The sequence below is a fragment of the Phoca vitulina genome, unplaced genomic scaffold (assembly GCF_004348235.1).
Source record: "Phoca vitulina isolate PV1807 unplaced genomic scaffold, GSC_HSeal_1.0 scaffold111, whole genome shotgun sequence".
Taxonomy (NCBI): Eukaryota; Metazoa; Chordata; class Mammalia; order Carnivora; family Phocidae; genus Phoca; species Phoca vitulina.
The window spans coordinates 653,674-671,402 of NW_022589814.1; the positions used below are offsets into that span (position 1 = coordinate 653,674).

Below are 17,729 nucleotides of genomic sequence, written 5' to 3' on the forward strand. Positions count from 1 at the left end.
GGGAGCCTGCTTCTCCCTCTCCCTCTGCTCCTCCTCCACCTTGTGCTCTCTCATAAATGAATAAAATCTTTTTTAAAAAGTATAAAATAGATTATAAGGTATGAATAAATTTTCCAAGGGGAGAATGTGTGGACAGGGAAAAGGGTGGAAATTGTTCTTTCTGTGTGGCCCAGGTAGATACCTCCTGGAAAGCCCAGTCATTTGGAACTTAGTTTGTAAAGAAGCAACAGGGCTTGTCGGCATGTCCTGCGGTCCCAAAAACACCCTGGAGTTCAGGGAAATGACAGTCGGGCTTGAAAAAAGAGTAATGGCAGTAGGGCTGTCTGTGCCTCTGTGATCGTTCTGGGTGAGGAAAAAGCAGGTTAGAGATTCAAAGCCAGGCTGCCTGGCTGCAGAGCCCAGGCTCTTTCCAGGGCACCATACTGCCTCCTAGTAGTAGTGATGGGATCGGAGTCCCCAGGAATTCATTCCACGTGCCACTCAGAAGAGACCAGCCCTTGCTTTAAATGCCAGCTTTCTGAAGTCTCACACAGCTCCAATAAATAGGAATCATCATTGTCTTGTGGGTCTTCAGGAAGCCACGGACAAAGACATAGATGTATATTTTCATCTTTCTCTTCCTCTTTCTGCATTCTTGGTGCCTAGAATATTAAAACATATTCAGTTCATGAAATTCAGGTCAAATACTCATCAGTGAGCACTGGGTGTTATACACAACTAATGAATCGCTGAACACTACATCAGAAACTAATGATGTACTATATATTGGCTAACTGAATATAATAATAATTTTAAAAAAGAGTACTTATTTTAGTTAGTGAATTTCCTGTCTTGGGGAATGGCCCCATCATCTGGCCATCTGCTCAAGCCAGAATTCTAGGAATCTTAGACTCTTCTTTTTGCTTTACCCCCTTCTCATAACATGCATGACCAAATCCTATGGATTTATCTCCTCTCCTCAATAGCTCTTGTCTTTGTCCCCTGGTCCTCTCCATGCCCTGAGCCAGTGCCTTTGTTCAGACCTCTTCAGCCACAGGTTGCTACAGTTGCCTCCCAACTGTTATCCATGCCTCTTGTCTCTTATCCTATGAGCCAGTCACTATCACTGTCCTGCTGATAATCCTTAAGTGTCTTCTTATATTTTCAGAACCAAGGTTCAAATTCCTTAATACTGTTTTTTGAGACACTTCATGATCTGGCCTTTTTTTTCCAGTTTTATTGAGAAAAAAATGATACAAATCACAGTATAAGTTCTAGGAGTACAGCATGGTGGTTTCATTTACATATATTGTGAAATAATTACCGCAGTAGGATTAGTTACCATCCATCATCTCATATAGATACAAAGAAAAAGAAAAAAAATTTCTCCTGGTGATGAGAGTTCTTAGTAGGAGCTACTCTCTTAACAACTTTTCTGTATACCACACAGCAGTGTTAGCTATAGTCATCATGTACATTATCTCTAGTACTCATTTATCTTATAACTGGAAGTTTATACCTTCTGACCACCTTCCCCCAACCTCCCCTTCCCCTAGTGCCCCCCCAACCTTTGGTAACCACAACTCTGATCTCTTTTTCTATGAGTTCAGTTTTTTTTTTAAGATTTTACTTATTTATTTGACAGAGAGAGACACAGCAAGAGAGGGAACACAAGCAGGGGGAGCAGGAGAGGATGAAGCAGGCTTCCCGCTGAGCAGGGAGCCCAATGTGGGGCTCGATCCCAGGACCCTGGAATCATGACCTGAGCCGAAGGCAGACGCTTAACTACTGAGCCACCCAGGCACCCCTATGATTTCAGTTTTTTTAAGATTCCGCATAGAAGTGAAATCATGCAATATTTGCTTTCTCTGTCTGACTTACTTCATTTAGCATAATGCCTTCAAGTGTCCTCCGTATTGTTGCTAATGGTAGGATTTCCTCATTTTTTATGGTTGAATAATATTCTGTTGTATTTGCGTATATTACCACAACTGCTTTATCCACTCATCCATCAATGGTCACTTAGGTAGTTTCCATGTCTTGGCTATTGTAAATAATGCTGCAGTGAACATGGGGTTGCAGATATCTTTTTGTGTTAGTGTTTTCATTTCCTCTGGATATATTCCCAGAAACAGGATTGCTCGATCATATGGTAGTTCTATTCTTAATTTTTTGAGGAACCTCCATCCTGGTTTCCATAGTCTGGCCTACTTTCTAATCCTGCCTTCTGTCACTGCAAACCTGCTTAGCTCCAGCATTATGGAACGTGCTATATCATACTGGACTCCACAGCCCTGTGCCTTCATGCGTACTATTCTCTCAACCTAGAACATCCTTTCCCCACCTTTTGTTTCACTATTTTCTACAGGCCCTTTGAAACCCAGCTCCTACTGACTTTTTTCAGCATGACCTCTCTCACTTTTCCAGCCTCGCCCTCTTTTGTGCTCATGTAGCACCCTGGGCATTCTTCTATCTTGGTATTTACCACACTCTCCCGTCATTGTTGATACACTTGCCTATCTCCTCTACCACCCAGATTGTAAGCAACCAAAGGCAGAGACTCTTTTACTTTATTCTGTTGGAATTGCCAAAACCTCGCCTAGAGTCTGGTCCATGATAGGTTCTTAGCTTAGTAAATGTTTGTGAAATGAATAAATGAGCTTTTGTGGCTCAATAACAATGCTTTTATTTTCTAGGTACATGGTTCAGTGGCCTGGTGGCCGAATCCTGCATCGCCATGAGCTTGACACTTTCCTTGCCCAGGCAGTATCTACCCAGCTTTATGAACCAGATCAACTTCAAGAACTCAAGGTGATTTGATCTTCCCTCACTTAAATTCTTTCTTTTTTGAGTTCATAGCTTTCCTTTTGGTCTTTTCCCCCGCCCTGGAGCTGGGAAGATGAGTAAGTTCTGCAGGTAAATGTTTGATTCACTTTAGCCAAACATGTATGTTTGTTAATAAAACCAAGAGGTGCCTCTACCACTGCTCCCATATGATTGGGTGAGAATGGACAGAAAAAATGGATATTATACAGCACAAGTAAGTCGTGGCCACAAACCATGGTCAGGGTTTCTGACTCTTACAAGATACACTACAGGGGATTTTCCCTGGTGTCCTCTGTTTGTTTCTGAGTAAATGTCCACCCTCCCTTTATAATAATATGTATTGGGCGTTAGAGGGAAGTCTAGAAGAACATAAGGCAGAAAGTAAATCCACCATATAACTGAAAGCATTAGAACATACTAGGTTAGAGGGCAGGCTCTGAAGCCAGGCTGCCTTGGGTTTGAATCTTGGCTTCCTTACTTCCTAGCTGTGTGATTTGGGGCAGGTTGCTTAACCTAGCTTCAGTTTCCTTACTTGTAGGGTTATGAGGATATTAAATAAAATAATCCATGCAAAACACTTATTAGAACAGTGTCTCGCATATTTTTAGTATCCAATAATACTAGTTATTAGACTAGCTATTAGTGCAGGCCACCCCTCTCCTGACTTCAGTAGCCATGGTCTTTTGAGAACCTAGGATGAACCTGGAAAAGCAGCAGTCCAGTAGGACTTAGAAAATCTTAATTTGAATGAGGTTAACTAAGGGAAAGACAAAAACAGTCTAAGGAAAACAATGTTGGTTCCTTTTTACGGTAAGCGTAATATTGCTTGGCACTAAAGCAGTTACTGAGGCCAGATCACATGTAGGAGGGGACCTACAAGTACTTCCCCTTTTCCCATTGAAGCCATCTAACATGCTCACTTGAGATAACAAGTATAAACATTTTGATGTTTTCTTTATCTTTTGCCATGCATTTTCTACATAGTTGAGGTATTGTTGATGTAATCACATATTGTATTTTTAAACTTAACATAGCACATATTTTCTGTGTCTTAAAAAAGTGTAATAAATTTATTACATGTATGTATCATTTAATTATTATCACATTAGCCATTTGGTTTCCAGTTTTCCCCAATTATATGTAATGTTATCATTAAGATCTTTATGCATAGAGCTTTATTCTCAGCTCTACTTCCTTAGAATAGATTCCTAAAAATAGAATTTCTGAGTCAACAAATGTGAACATTTTCAGGGTTACTGACATACTGCTTAAGTGTAACATACATTCCTCATCAGCTTTGGGTGTTCTTTTTTGTCTTTAATTTTTAAATTTTTTTCTAATTTGACAGGCCAAAAAAAAAAAAATGGTATCTCGAGGTGGTGTCTTTATTTAAAGTTTTAAAGCTGATGTCTTTTTTTGGGGGGGTGGGTAATGAGTATCTTTCAAACTGTCTCCTGGAACGACATGGATAGAAGCTACTTGTGCACTCAAATGTCTGTAATTAAAAGGCAGCATGTTCAGATTTAACTAGAATAATCAACACAACGGGGATAAGAGTAAATGTACCCAATAACAGTAAGTTTTTAATAGTAGTTTTTCTTCTGTGGTGGTTTCAGATTGAGAAACTGGATGCCCGAGGGATCCAGCTTGCTGCCCTCTTCATGAGTGGGGTTGACACAGCTCTGTTTGCTAATGATGCCTGTGGCCAGCCAGTCCCGTGGGAGCACTGCTGCCCCTGGATTTACTTCGATGGCAAGCTGTTCCAGAGCAAGTTAATTAAAGCAGGCCGAGAGCGAGTATCCCTGCTTGAGCTCTGCGATGGCCAGGTACCAGCAAGTTGGGCGGCTGCTGAGGGCCATCTCTGATCTGCTGTGGGGATGAATGGGCAGAGGGTGGAAAGGAGCAGAGACATTGGAGAGGGAGGGAGGAGAAGTGGGAGAATGTGTCTGCCATTAACCTAACTTGGTCAAGGATCAGCCCAAAGGCCCAGAGTCTGATATGTACATGCTATAAAATCATATGTTGGAAAGTGTTTTTTTATGAACTTCAAATTTTCATATTGTTTTCTTACTCTGAGTATTTCTTTCCCATGGAATACTCAGATATACTGCCTTTCCTGCAATTCTTAGAATTTCATTTCCCTTATTTGTAAAAAAAAAAAAACTGCAAGTTACTTTTGCAAGTGATGGTATCTTTCGTAAAGGAACTATGTTTGGAACTAGAAGAGGGTGGTAAAGTAGATGACAGAGTAGAAGCAGGGGATTTTTTACAATGAAGCCTTAGGAAAGATGAGGAAAGGCACCCTTACTTACTCCTTTATCCATCTGGGGGGAATGCGCTGAGGGACTAGAACAGGGATTGGCAAACTACCTCAAAATTCAAAACTTGGAATTTTTATTCCAATAAGGTTTTATTGGAACACAGCCACATTCATTCATTTATATATTGTCTATAACTGCTTTCCCCCCGCAACAGCAGAGTTGTATAGTTGTGACAGAGACAATATGACCCTTTTCAGAACTGGTTTGTTGACCTCTGGCCTAGAGGCCTGGACTTATCCTGGACAGAGGTCATGGTCTCTGATCCTGGGTATGGAGGAAAAGGTTAAAAAGGTTGGCGTATGTCAGGTTTTATTCTTTCATCTAATTCTGTTATTTCCCCCTTAAAAAATAACCTAGCCTTTTTCTGGTCATGTGATAGACCATCGGTAAATACTTATGGTTATATTTGTCTTCCTTGACCTAGTCAGTGTGCCTCACAAGCCCTCTGTCAGAGCTAATATGATAGTTTGGTGTCATGCAAACAGTGCCAGGCAGGTTTTCCGGGGTATGGCTCCTTGAGCCATTTAACTCCAGACCTCAATTCTCTTAATGGCAGTAGATTTGTGGAACTGTACCTAGAGTGCCCAATACTGTGCCTGAAACATAGAAGTTAAAAAATGGCAGCTGTTGGGGCACCTGGGTGATGTAGTCGGTTAAGCGTCCAACTCTTGGTTTTGGTTCAGGATCGTGACATCGAGCCCCACGGCGGGCTCCGCACTCAGTGTGGAATCGGCTTGGGTTTCTCTCTCCATCTCCCTCTGCCCCTCTCCCCATCTCTCTCTAAAATAAATAAATAAATCTTTTTAAAAAATGGCAGTTGCTATTATTAATTCTGTTCTTCCTTTGAAGGCTGACCTGGCAACCAAAGTGGAAAAGATGAGACAGAGTATCCTTGAAGGAGTCAACATGAACCATCCACCACCTTCAGCTCTACTTCCATCACCTACTTTTGTGCCTCCCATGGTGCCCTCTCTCTACCCTGTTTCACTTTATTCCCGAGCCATGGGCTCAATGCCGCCTCCCCCTCAAGGACGGAGCCGGGGATTTGCCGGTCAGTACCTAAGAATGAGGTATTTGTCATCCTCAGTCTGTTTTGCAATAACCCATCCAGTAATTATTGCCAGATACAGAATCAGCAGTTTCATATATATATTATCTAATTTACTTGAAGAGAAGTTTATTGACAGGAAGGGGTGTAGCCTAGGAAAGAAAGTCCACTGACTTCCCAGACCATGCTCCATGGAGGTGGTTGGTCCCTGAGGATTTGACTCTCACCAACCAAACTCACAAAGTAATTGATGTAGAAACCTGGAGCTACTTTATTACTTTTGAGAACTATATCTCAAGTGAACTGGATCATCATAGTTGCCGGTTAGCTCACTCATTCCCCATAGGCAGATGTACCTAGGAGCTTCCAGAAAGACCAAATGGGAGGTAAGAGCAAATGACCAGTGTCCACAGACAACCATACCTGATGTACCCATTTTTGCTCTGGGGGTAGGCCTGACACATTTCCAGAAGCATGGAGAGAAATAAGTCACAGTCTGTGCCCACGAGGGGATTGAAGTTTAGTGGGGAAAACAAATACACACACATACACACAGACATATATAAGTATAAATCATGGTGACACCTGAGCTGTGGCTTAATGATGAATAGACAATCATGCTTAGGTAGCTCAGATACTGATCCTAATAATTCAAACAACCTTGGCAAAACAGGATATTTTAATAGGGACATTTTGACATGAAATCAAGGTTCTGTGATCAGGTGGGAGTGTCGTTGCTATGGTTGAAGATGTTTGTTGTCTATTTTTTTTTAAGATTTTATTTATTTATTTGACAGAGAGAGAGACAGTGAGAGAGGGAACACAAGCAGGGGGAGTGGGAGAGGGAGAAGCAGGCTTCCCGCCAAGCAGAGAGCCCGATGCGGGGCTCGATCCCCGGACCCTGGGATCATGACCTGAGCTGAAGGCAGACGCTTAACGACTGAGCCACCCAGGCGCTCCTGTTTGTTGTCTATTGCTCATCATTTTAAAAAAATAAAGCTGGAAGCTGAAGTTTGTCTTAAATTTAGGATCAAGGCTCTCCTTAGATGAGCAGTGTGAATGTCTGCTCTGTTCAGTCAGGTAATGATCAAGCCTTATAAACCAGGGAGCCAGCCATTCATTCATTCCATTCCTTGAAGCTGACTTTAGAGATCCTTGCTCTCATTCTTTGCATGTTGATTTTATCGTGTCTCAGAAGACAGCCTTAATTAAGGCTAAGTTCTCAGGAGGTCCTTGCCATTGTCCTAGCTCCCAGTGATGCCTGGTATCCAGTTACTGGTGGTTCGTGAGGAACCTCTTGCCTCCTGAAAGGCCACAATAAGATCCCCAAATGCAAGTCTTTCTAGCCTTCTTAGGACTAGCTCTAGTACCCTAGTTCCTTAGACTCCCACTGTCCTATGATTGAAGGGCTCTTTACTGGCGACCTGCTTAGTGAGCGAAGGGTTATTAACATTCGTTTTTTTTTCCATAAACTAAAATTAAAGGTTTACCTGAACTCTGTATTCTATGAAGGCTTCCCTTTGTGCCAGATTACAAAGCTCTGCTGTGCTGGTGAGCTCATACATATATACGGAGTTGGAATTTCTTGTTTTAAGGAGATATGCTATCTTGTCTTAAATTGGTTCTGGTTTTCAACTGTTGCTGTTCTTGCTTATTAATTATAAATTACTTTCAGTTTAGTTTCATTATTTTCCATTTAGTTTGGTAGTTTGGCTGAGCCTCCATTGTGTAGTGGTACGTATTTGAATCAAAAGTGGTTTGGGCCCACTTTATATTAAGTAACCAGAATTTAAATAAACACTTAAAAGGAAAAGAAAAGTGGTAACAATGCATCATGGAACACTACATCAAAAACTAATGATGTACTCTATGGTGACTAATATAACATAATAAAAAATAAAGAAAGAAAAAAAGGAAAAAAAAAAGATAAGTGGTTTTGGCCCAAATGAATAAACAAACAGAAAGCAGAATCAGACCCATAAATAGAGAACAAACTGATGGTTGCCACAGGGGAGGGAGGTGGGGGGCTGGGCAAAATGGGTGCAGGGGAGTGGGAGGTACAGGCTTCTGCTTATGGAATGGGTAAGTCACAGGGATGAAAGGTACAGCATAGGGAATCTGGTCAGTGAATTGTGTAATAGCGCTTCATGCTGACAGACGGTAGCTGCGCTTGTGAGCAGAGTGTAACTCCGCAGTTCTTGAATCCCTCTGTTGTACACCTGAAACTAATGTAACATTGTGTGCCAACTAAACTTTAATAAAAAGAAAAAAGAAAGGAAAATAAAAGTGGTTTTGGCATATAATTTTCTAATAACTAGATTTTAGGACATTCATTCTTTCAGCAGATATTGAATGCCTACTATGTGCCAGGCTCTGTAGCTGAAAAATGAGTCGTCCACACCCAGCTTGCCAAAGTGGATGTGCTACAGATCTTCAACCCCCGTCCCTAAATATGCTTCCACCATGAACCTTTGTTGTTATCAGAGTTGTTTTTTTTAAGATTTTATTTATTTATTTGACAGAGAGAGACAGCGAGAGAGAGAACACAAGCAGGGGGAGTGGGAGAGGGAGAAGCAGGCTTCCTGCCGAGCAGGGAGCCCGACTGGGGGCTCGATCCCAGGACCCCGGGATCATGACCTGAGCCGAAGGCAGACGCTTAACGACTGAGCCACCCAGGCACCGCAGAGGTTTTGTTTTTTGGTTTTTTTTTTTTTTAAGATTTTATTTATTTGACAGAGAAGGAGACAGTGAGAGAGGGAACACAAGCAGGGGGAGTGGCAGGCAGAGGAAGAAGCAGGCTCCCCACTGAGCCAGGAGCCCAATGCGGGGCTTGATCTGAGGACCCTGAGATCATGACCCCAGGACCCTGGGATCATGACCTGAGCCGAGGGCAGATGCTTAAGGACTGAGCCACCCAGGCACCCCCCACCCCGAGTCTTTATTTCTCTTTATCATAGAGAAATGGAAATAAGCAGAGTAGGGGGCGCTGTAGGATCTTTTTTTCCACCTCTTCTCCTACCTTGCACTTAGCATTCACTGCCCTTCTTCCTGTCTTTCCAGGTCTCCATCCAATCCCGCCCCAAGGAGGAAAACTGGAGATTGCCGGGATGGTTGTGGGCCAGTGGGCTGGCAGCAGGTCCTCCAGGGGCCGAGGCTCTTTTGGCATGCAAGTTGTTTCTGTCGGTGGGCCAGGAAAAGGGTATGTATTCCAGTAGGTTGGTATGAGCTAATGTCAGTCAAGGTGCCATTGGGAAAATGCCCAACTATTGAATACTTCTATTAAGGTAAGAGGCATTAACTAACTTTCCATTTTTAAAGCCAGTTTTCAGTTTAGTTCAGCAAACATACACTCAATTCCCTGCCTCAATGAAAAACTTTTTGCCCTAGAGGAGGATATGGGACACAGAACAATTTAGTATGATACAGAAATGAGAGAGAGAAAGGTTTACAATGGTAACACAGAGGATGGGCATCTAACTTAAGAGGGTCAAACTTCCTAGAGGAGGTGAGTAGTTAACTAAGTGAAAATGTGGGTGTGGACTCTATATGTTCCTCAGGATCACTTTTTCCCTCACTTTCTACAGGCATGGAAAAGAACAGACTGGTAGAGGATCCAAAGGACATAAAAAAGGAAACAAACAAGTAAGCCCTGTTTTGAGATCATCTAGCTTCTGTTTGATACCTCTTGTCTTTTCAGCTAACTTGCAAAAGATCAGATCAGGCATGGAAGACTGTTTTCCTAGCTTCTCCCAGCATTTGATTTCATTCTCTTGCTCTCTAGCTGTCTAGTGAGGGTTAGCCTGCCCAGGATGTCCCCACAATGCTGCAGAGTGTCATCCTTTTCCCTGAGTGAGACCACAGGATAGAAACCAGGCACTGTGTCCTGAACACCCATACCTAGCATAGTATGTGCTACGTGCAGCCGTAAAGGGGCCAGAGTGAAGTTAACAGTGGGATTGCCTGCTGCTCAGGCTTTCTGAGGGACTACCAGAGATGCTCAGAAAATTGGCCTTTGCCCTTTGCTGAATATGAGAGGGAAGGAAGTGTTGCCATTTTGTTTATTCTTAATGGCTCAAAATGGTCTTTAACTTTCCTCTAATGTACACCTTGAATTATAACACAGTTTCTGCTGGTCTTCATTAGACATGCCCCTCTCCCCAGATATGAAGAACCTAATCTTTTTTTTTTTTTTAAAGATTTTATTTATTTATTTGAGAGAGAATGAGAGACAGAGAGCATGAGAGGGAGGAGGGTCAGAGGGAGAAGCAGACTCCCTGCCGAGCAGGGAGCCCGATGCGGGACTCGATCCCGGGACTCCCGGATCATGACCTGAGCCGAAGGCAGTTGCTTAACCAACTGAGCCACCCAGGTGCCCGAACCTAATCTTATAGTGAATCAGAATCTTGTATGGACTCAGCCTGCTGGGCTCCTCATAGTATAGCAGCTACCATTTCTTTCTTTCTTCCTTCCTCTCTTTCTCCCTTCCTTCCTTCCTTCCTTCCTTCCTTCCTTCCTTCCTTCCTATTTATTTAGAGAGTACACATGAGCAGGGGTGGGGGAGGGGCCGAGGGAGAGGAGAGGGAGAGAGAGAATCTTTTTTTTATCTTTGATTTTTTATTATTATGTTATGTTAATCACCATACATTACATCATCAATTTTTGATGTAGTTCCATGATTCATTGTTTGCACATAACACCCAGTGCTCCATGCAGAATGCGCCCTCTCCAATACCCACCACCAGGCCAACCCATCCTCCCACCCCTCTCCCCTCTAGAACCCTCAGTTTGCTTTTCAGAGGGGAGAGAGAGAATCTTAAGCAGGCTCCATGCCCAGCACAGAGCCCATCGCAGGGCTGGATCTCACTACCCTGAGATCATGACCTGAGCTGAAATCAAGAGTGGACGCTTAACTGACGGAGCCACCCAGGCGCCCCAGCAGCTGTTTCTTGAGTGCCCCCTTTCTACCAGGCCCTCTATTAGACATTTTACATGCAGTTTCTAATCCTCCCAAGGGTCACTGATGAGACCATACTGCAAAGCAACTTTGACATAGGTTCTCAGTCCCAAATTAGCTCTCCTGTATACAGCCAGCCCTCGTTGCATCCAGTTAATCCCCATTGTCTAATGTTTTCTCAAAGATACATATTTGCTTTAATGTTATTTTGAGGTAAAAATGGAACTAGAATGGTAAGTCCTCCACACCAGTCAGAGAGCAAGGAGAGCAAGGACTTTGGGATTTTCCAAAAACTTCTCAACTTTTTCCAGAAGCTGTTCAGTAAGATACAAGGGATTATACCTAGAAGGAAAACTGGTCGCTCAGATAGGCTCCCATAAGGTAATACAGCCTTGATTAACTCACCATGATTCAGGGTCTGATCATTAGGTATATGGTCTGAAAAACCGGATTTTTTTTTTTTTTTTTGGTACAAGAGTAGCTCTATCTCTCAGGGGTTGACTCACATTAAGATCACAGAAATAGCTATGTGGATATGGCTGAAAGAGTGGCCTTGGGGAGAAGAGAGGGAGGGAAAGATACTGAAAGATCTGTGAAAGATTTAGTGAAAGGTACGAATTCACAGTACTTTATCTCAATCAAGTACTTTCCACAGTAATTATTGTGATATATTGTACACTTACTCTTTTCTGGTCACTCTTGTAAATACTTGTGAGGTGTTTATTATTCTCCATTTTAAACAGGAGGAAACTGAGGCTCAGAGGGATGAAACATCTTGCCCAAAATTATCCATCAAGTCAATATCTGTGTTGCCATTCCGTCCTGAGCTGATTCCAAAGCCCTGTACTGTCCTGATTCCACTGCAGTATAACAACTCTAATTGGCAGAGACAAGATTCAGACTTAGGTCTGGCTGACCCTAGTGCATACACTCTTAACCATTTCTACCAGAGCTTGCTTTCTTTAAGTGTAAGCTGCAAGGGAAACCATGGTAATGGAAGTTTGCTTGGGGACTTGGAATCAAAATAATATTAGCTAGCGGGGCGCCTGGGTGGCTCAGCTGTTAAGCGTCTGCCTTCGGCTCAGGTCATGATCCCAGTGTCCTGGGATCAAGCCCCACATCGGGCTCCCTGCTCTGTGGGAGGCCTGCTTCTCCCTCTCCCTCTGCCCCTGCTTGTGTTCCCTCTCTCGCTGTGTTTCTCTCTGTCAAATAAATAAATAAAATCTTTAAAAAAAATAATAATAATAATATTAGCTAGCATTTATTGAGTTCTTACAGTGTGCCAGGCACAACGTGTTCTAAGTGCTTTACCTGGAGTGTCTCATTGAATCCTTATAGGAATTTAAAAAACAGATAGTATTATTATATTTTACAGATGAAGAAACTAAGGGAAAAAAAGGGATGGTAGATGATCTTAAGTTTCTCTTTGCTAAGATTACTGGGGATACTGTTATCTACTCCAGAGGTAGCCTGGCCAAGGAAATTCTCATGTTGACTTTGTTTTTAACTAAGGCATCGTTTCTGCGCAGAGCTGCTGCTGATTGCCTTGATGACTCTCCTTTTTCTGTTCAGTCACCCTTTCTTCAGAGTATGAGATCATTGTTCCAGCTTATTAAATCTGCTTACATTATAGTCCTGCATTCTTTGTTTTTCTAAAGTCTGTTTATTTTTTTTTAGTAATCTCTGCACCCAACATGGGGCTCAGACTCACAACCCCGAAATCAGGAGTTACATGCTCTTCCGACTGAGCCAGCCGGGTGCCCCTATTGTCCTGTCCTCTTGAGATTATTCCTAGGCCACTGGATTTTTGTGTATTTTCAGATTCTGAAGTCACTTATTGGTAATGTTTTGATTTCTTTGTTGACTCCCTCAGGTAGCTAATTCCATCCACTGTGCGGATTTTTACTAGTTGCATCTTTTTTTCCAGGTTCTTGAGCAACACTTTATAGTAGTGCCCATGTAGTACAGGTTTTGGAGCCAAATGATCTAGCTTTGAATCTGGCTCTGCCATTTACTAGCTCTGTGACCTTACACAAGTTACTTAACTTCCCTGTGCCCTAGTATCCTTGTCTGTAACATGGAGAAATTGGCATCTACCTCACAGAGTTATTATGAGTATTAAATGATGTAAAGTGTTTATCACAGAGGCTGTAACATGGGAAGTACTCAATAAAAATTAAGTTATTATTTATAATTGACCACAGATTCAACAGGTATTAGATTTCTGTTACACTGAATTGAATTTAAAATAAATAAATAAATAGATAGATAGATAAATAAGATTTCCATTATGTATTGTATCTTAGTGGAAAGAATGAGGTCTTTGGAGTCAAATAGACTTGGATGTAAGTCTAGGCATGCCAGTGACCTTGGGCAAATCATTTTACTTTTTTCTGAGCCTCATTTGTCTTATCCATAAAATAGACAACAGAGTACCTGGCACACCCAACCACTTAGCAATCGGAAGCTGCTATTTTCCTAATAACATTCATGGAGAGACAGCCCTGCACTGCAAGGTAATGCAGTTCATGTCATTAGCATTTCAATAGCAGTCACATCCCTGGAATTAACAGAAAAACAGGTGACTGTTTTTAGTTATGAAAGATTCTGTGGAATAGTGCACAGAGATCTTCTGATTTTCCTTTCCTTTCATTTACATGTCCAGTTGTCAGCATTGGACAGTATTGTGCAGCGGTTAAAGAGAATAGACTTTAGAGGCTGACCCACCTGGCATGGAATCCTGACCCCACTACTTTCTATCTGAGTGTCCTTGAGCGAGTTACTTTAACCTTTCTGAGCCTCAGCTTCCGCATCTGTAAATGGGGCACCATGTCTACCATTCAGGGTTCCTACTAGTATTAGAAAAATACATTGTAAAGCTTTATAAATGATAGCTATGTCATTATTATGTGGTTGTCATGGCCATTGAGTTTCGGTCAAATCCGTCTGTTGTCACCCTAAGTTCTCAGGACAGTCATCAGAGTGTACTACTAGGTGGTAACAAGCTTTGGGCTTTCTGCTGTGTTTGAAGAACTGAAGCAGCTTCTGGAGGCTAGCTTAAGGACATGTTTGGGTAATTACCATTTCCACTGACTCTCTCCATCTTTGACAGGGCACTTCCGATGGAGTTTCTAAATCCCTGGAGCCTCATCAGGGTCGGTCCCACTCCCAGGTAAATGGAAACAATGGCACATTGATCAAAGAAGAGAAGAGTGATCATCATCTTCCAGCTCCATCCCAGTGTGCCTTACCCAGAGACAGCAACATGTGTAATAATGGTAACCGCTACTTCCCTGCGAAGAATGGGGAGAAGAGCCGCTTACGAGAGCAAAAGCTAGGAACTGTGGTACAGCAGAAGGAGGGGTAACGAGCAGAAGATGGCTTCAGCAGATCAGGAAGAGAGGAAAACCTATACTTTTCTGATTGTAGGCCCAAGTTAGAGGAGGACCTAAATGCTTTACCCTAGATTTATCCAGCATTTTATTGGGATGTCCTGTTGTATTCATCTTTTCCCGTTCCCTGTGTTTCTCTGGACCTCCAGACTTAGTGGTCTGCTTCTGGGGAAGCTCTGGCAGAGACGAATGGCAGCAGGACTAGCTCCTATTCTCAAATTGAATATGAAGTGCCAATATTCTCTTTGCCTCCCCTGGGAGCGTAGTAAGGCAGTGTCTGTCAGAAATCTGGTGTCATCACGTAAGGCCCTATAGAAAAGTTCCAGCTTTGGTTTTCTGAGTCTTCATCACGTTACTCATTTACAAAACCCATGGATGGTAGGGGTAGGGACTGCCGTCTGTGGCCTCCTAACTTGCTTTTTCCTCTATGAAGTAGTGGGACCTTGGTATATAATCCGTACCTTCCTCTCACTCTTTCTCCCCATTCACCTCATCCAGGATTTTGTGCCACCGCCTCTAACTCTGGCCTGACAATCAGATAGGTAAATGTTTTCAGGGAAGTGAAATAGTATTGGTTATTTTATTTTATTTTTATTTTTTATTTTATTTTATACACTTTAGAAAAAAAACAAAAACAAAAACTACCAATGGCCTTTGTACTGGGGGATTCTAGTGAGTCAGAAAAGTACTGGGCAGATTTTTCCTGCCTCTGAACTAATGCATTGTTTGTAAAATAGAAGATGTGGCGCAGTTCACCCGCTCCCTGCTGCCCACACCCTGAAAGGGTGGGAATCGATGTATTAAAACTGAGTTCGAAAGGGAACTGAAAAGACAGTGCGTGTGTGTGTGTGTGTGTGTGTGTGTGTGTGTATGGGTGTGTGGGTGTGTGGGTGGATGTATATATGAATGTGTGTATCTATATGCATACACATACCCTTTATATAAAGAGACAGATCTATTTATCTATACATATTTTATATATATAAATATATGTGTTTGTGCATGTGTGCGTGCATGCACACATACATACATACTTGGTGATGTCCCAGAGGATTTACTGAATTTCCCAGAAATGCTTCCACTGCTATGGAGTGGTGGGTTTCAAAAGACCACACTTTAAAATCCTTACTGAGTCACAGCCCATCAGCTATGTGAAGATGGGCTTCTCTAAAGCAGACAAAAAGTACTTTCCAGAGATTGCCTGTTCAGAACAACAAACAGTTGGGTTGTCACAAGTTTAATCTTGAACAGAGCCCTCACATCCCATAGAGTGAACACAGGGAGGTTGGAATGGCGTGGGGAAGATTCGGGCATTTCCTTCGGGGGGAACAGCCTCGTTCAGAGAGAGAAAGGGGATGGGAGGTGATTACCAGGGCTTGCAGCCAATTTGGAGGAAATCTCATCTGGAACTCCTGGGTCAAACTGGCATCAGGCTAGAATTGATTGCCATGAATCCCTGAAGGAGAGAGGACTAGCGTTGGAAAGATGGGGTAGGGAAGTGTGAGGAAATCGACAATTTGATTTTACATGCCTAGATTGTTTTATTTGTTCATTGACATTTTGACTACTGGATCTTTTCATTTGCTTTGCAAGGAGGACTTCAGAGGACTCTGGCCCAGGCCTTTAGGGGCATTCTGGAAAGGCTCCCAGCCCCTGAGGAGGCCAGAATCTGTCCAGGACAAAAAAAGCTGTTCTTCCTTGCCGGAGATACTCTTGAGACAACCTTGCATTTCCAGTTTCCCTCCTCAGCAGCTTCGGTATGAGGGATGGGAACATGGCTTACAACAGATTAGCATTGTGTCTTCATTCAGGAACTGAGGCTTCCAGCCTTACACATCTCCTTTTGGGCTCTGTGATATTCTTGCCCAAGAAGTACCATTTCTACAGGAATTCAACCGACTAGACTTCTAGCAGGGTTTCTCTCTCTTTTTGAAAAACCCCATGCACCTTAACCCACAGTAGGTCCTTGGTGATTTTTTTTCCAGACAACCAGAAGGCTGTTTGCTCACTGCCCACTTACAATGAGTGCATCATGAGAGATTGGAAACAGTCTCAGACTGTTTAATCCTAGTCTGGCCCAGTTTAAAAGAACCCACAACTTGTAGGGGGAGGGAGCCCTAGAATGCCTCTCTCCCTGCCCAGACACTTCTTACATAAACCAAAGCAAGATGACGAGAGTGCACACCTAGCAAGATATAACCAGGAACAAAGCATACAGAGACCTCCTCTTTGGATTTGCTCCCTTAATTTGGTCCCCCCTCTTCTAGTGGACCTGCCCAGCCTTTCACCAAAATCTTGAAGGTTAGGACTTCTATGTCCAGCAAGAGAGGGATTTGGTAATGCACTTAGGTGGCTTGGAAATTTCTTTCTGGAGCCACAGAGGGAGGAATCCTTCGAAGCTCTAAAAATGACCACACAATTACTGAGCTGAGTTAAATTAAGTATGTAGACACCATTTTCTATGGAAAGGTATTTTCTTCAGTTAACTGTTTCTGTGCATCTTGAATCTATTTGACACAATCAAATGACAGTATTGTTAACTCTCACAGCCTTAAGAAAATTTGTTTTATAGGCATTCACTGTGAGAAGTAAAATTGCTGCTTTGACAGGGATGATTCCAGTTTGCCAAAAGGCTTGCTTTTCTCCCTTCCACACACCTCTGCTTTCTCCTAGCCTGGCCCAGGGTGAAATAAGTGGCTCACTTCCAACCTTGATTTTTATTTGGATTCAGCATTTTGGGTTTGGAAGGTTATAAGAAAGAACCATAAAGGGCCACATTCCTGCATTTTAATTTATCTGCCAAAATATACAGTTTAGAAGCCAGAAAGGCTCAGATTCATTACTGAAAGATGAACTTTTTCTTATCTGAGGACAAATTGGGGAAGGTGGGTCTGATCTTTGCTGCGAGTACCACTTGAAGAGACTGTCATCCTTTACTCGAGGTTCCATTTCTTACTATGATATGTGTGGCCTCTCTTGAACAAAGTCATATAGGTACCCCCAGAAATGACCCTTTGACCTTGTAGGGCCACAGGCAAAAGCACCCTGGTTGTATATAGCCACTGATTCCCAAAGACTTGCAGTTCTTCTTGATTTCTGCTGGTTTGTCTTGGGGTCAGCCTGTAACTCGCACCCTTATTCAGTGGCCAGTCTGGTCTGAACCAGGCCCGACAAACTTTTGCTCACTTGCATCATTTTCATTCTGAGCC

The 17,729-nt window shown here is 42.6% G+C and overlaps 1 protein-coding gene across 2 annotated transcripts in view; it reads left to right on the plus strand.

Moving 5' to 3' along the window:
- FAM120C (family with sequence similarity 120C) overlaps positions 1-16,198 on the plus strand; it is a 103,780-nt gene extending 87,582 nt beyond the window's left edge. Inside the window, exons 11-16 of one of the 2 annotated variants that reach the window (XM_032398182.1) lie at positions 2,676-2,790; positions 4,422-4,631; positions 5,976-6,177; positions 9,235-9,373; positions 9,759-9,816; positions 14,241-16,198. In XM_032398182.1, the coding sequence (XP_032254073.1) occupies positions 2,676-2,790; positions 4,422-4,631; positions 5,976-6,177; positions 9,235-9,373; positions 9,759-9,816; positions 14,241-14,495 (979 nt within the window). In that variant the 3' untranslated portion in view covers positions 14,496-16,198. The remainder of the gene's footprint in view (positions 1-2,675; positions 2,791-4,421; positions 4,632-5,975; positions 6,178-9,234; positions 9,374-9,758; positions 9,817-14,240) is intronic. The other variant, XM_032398184.1, reaches the window with a different exon arrangement.
- Positions 16,199-17,729: the final 1,531 nt, after the last annotated feature.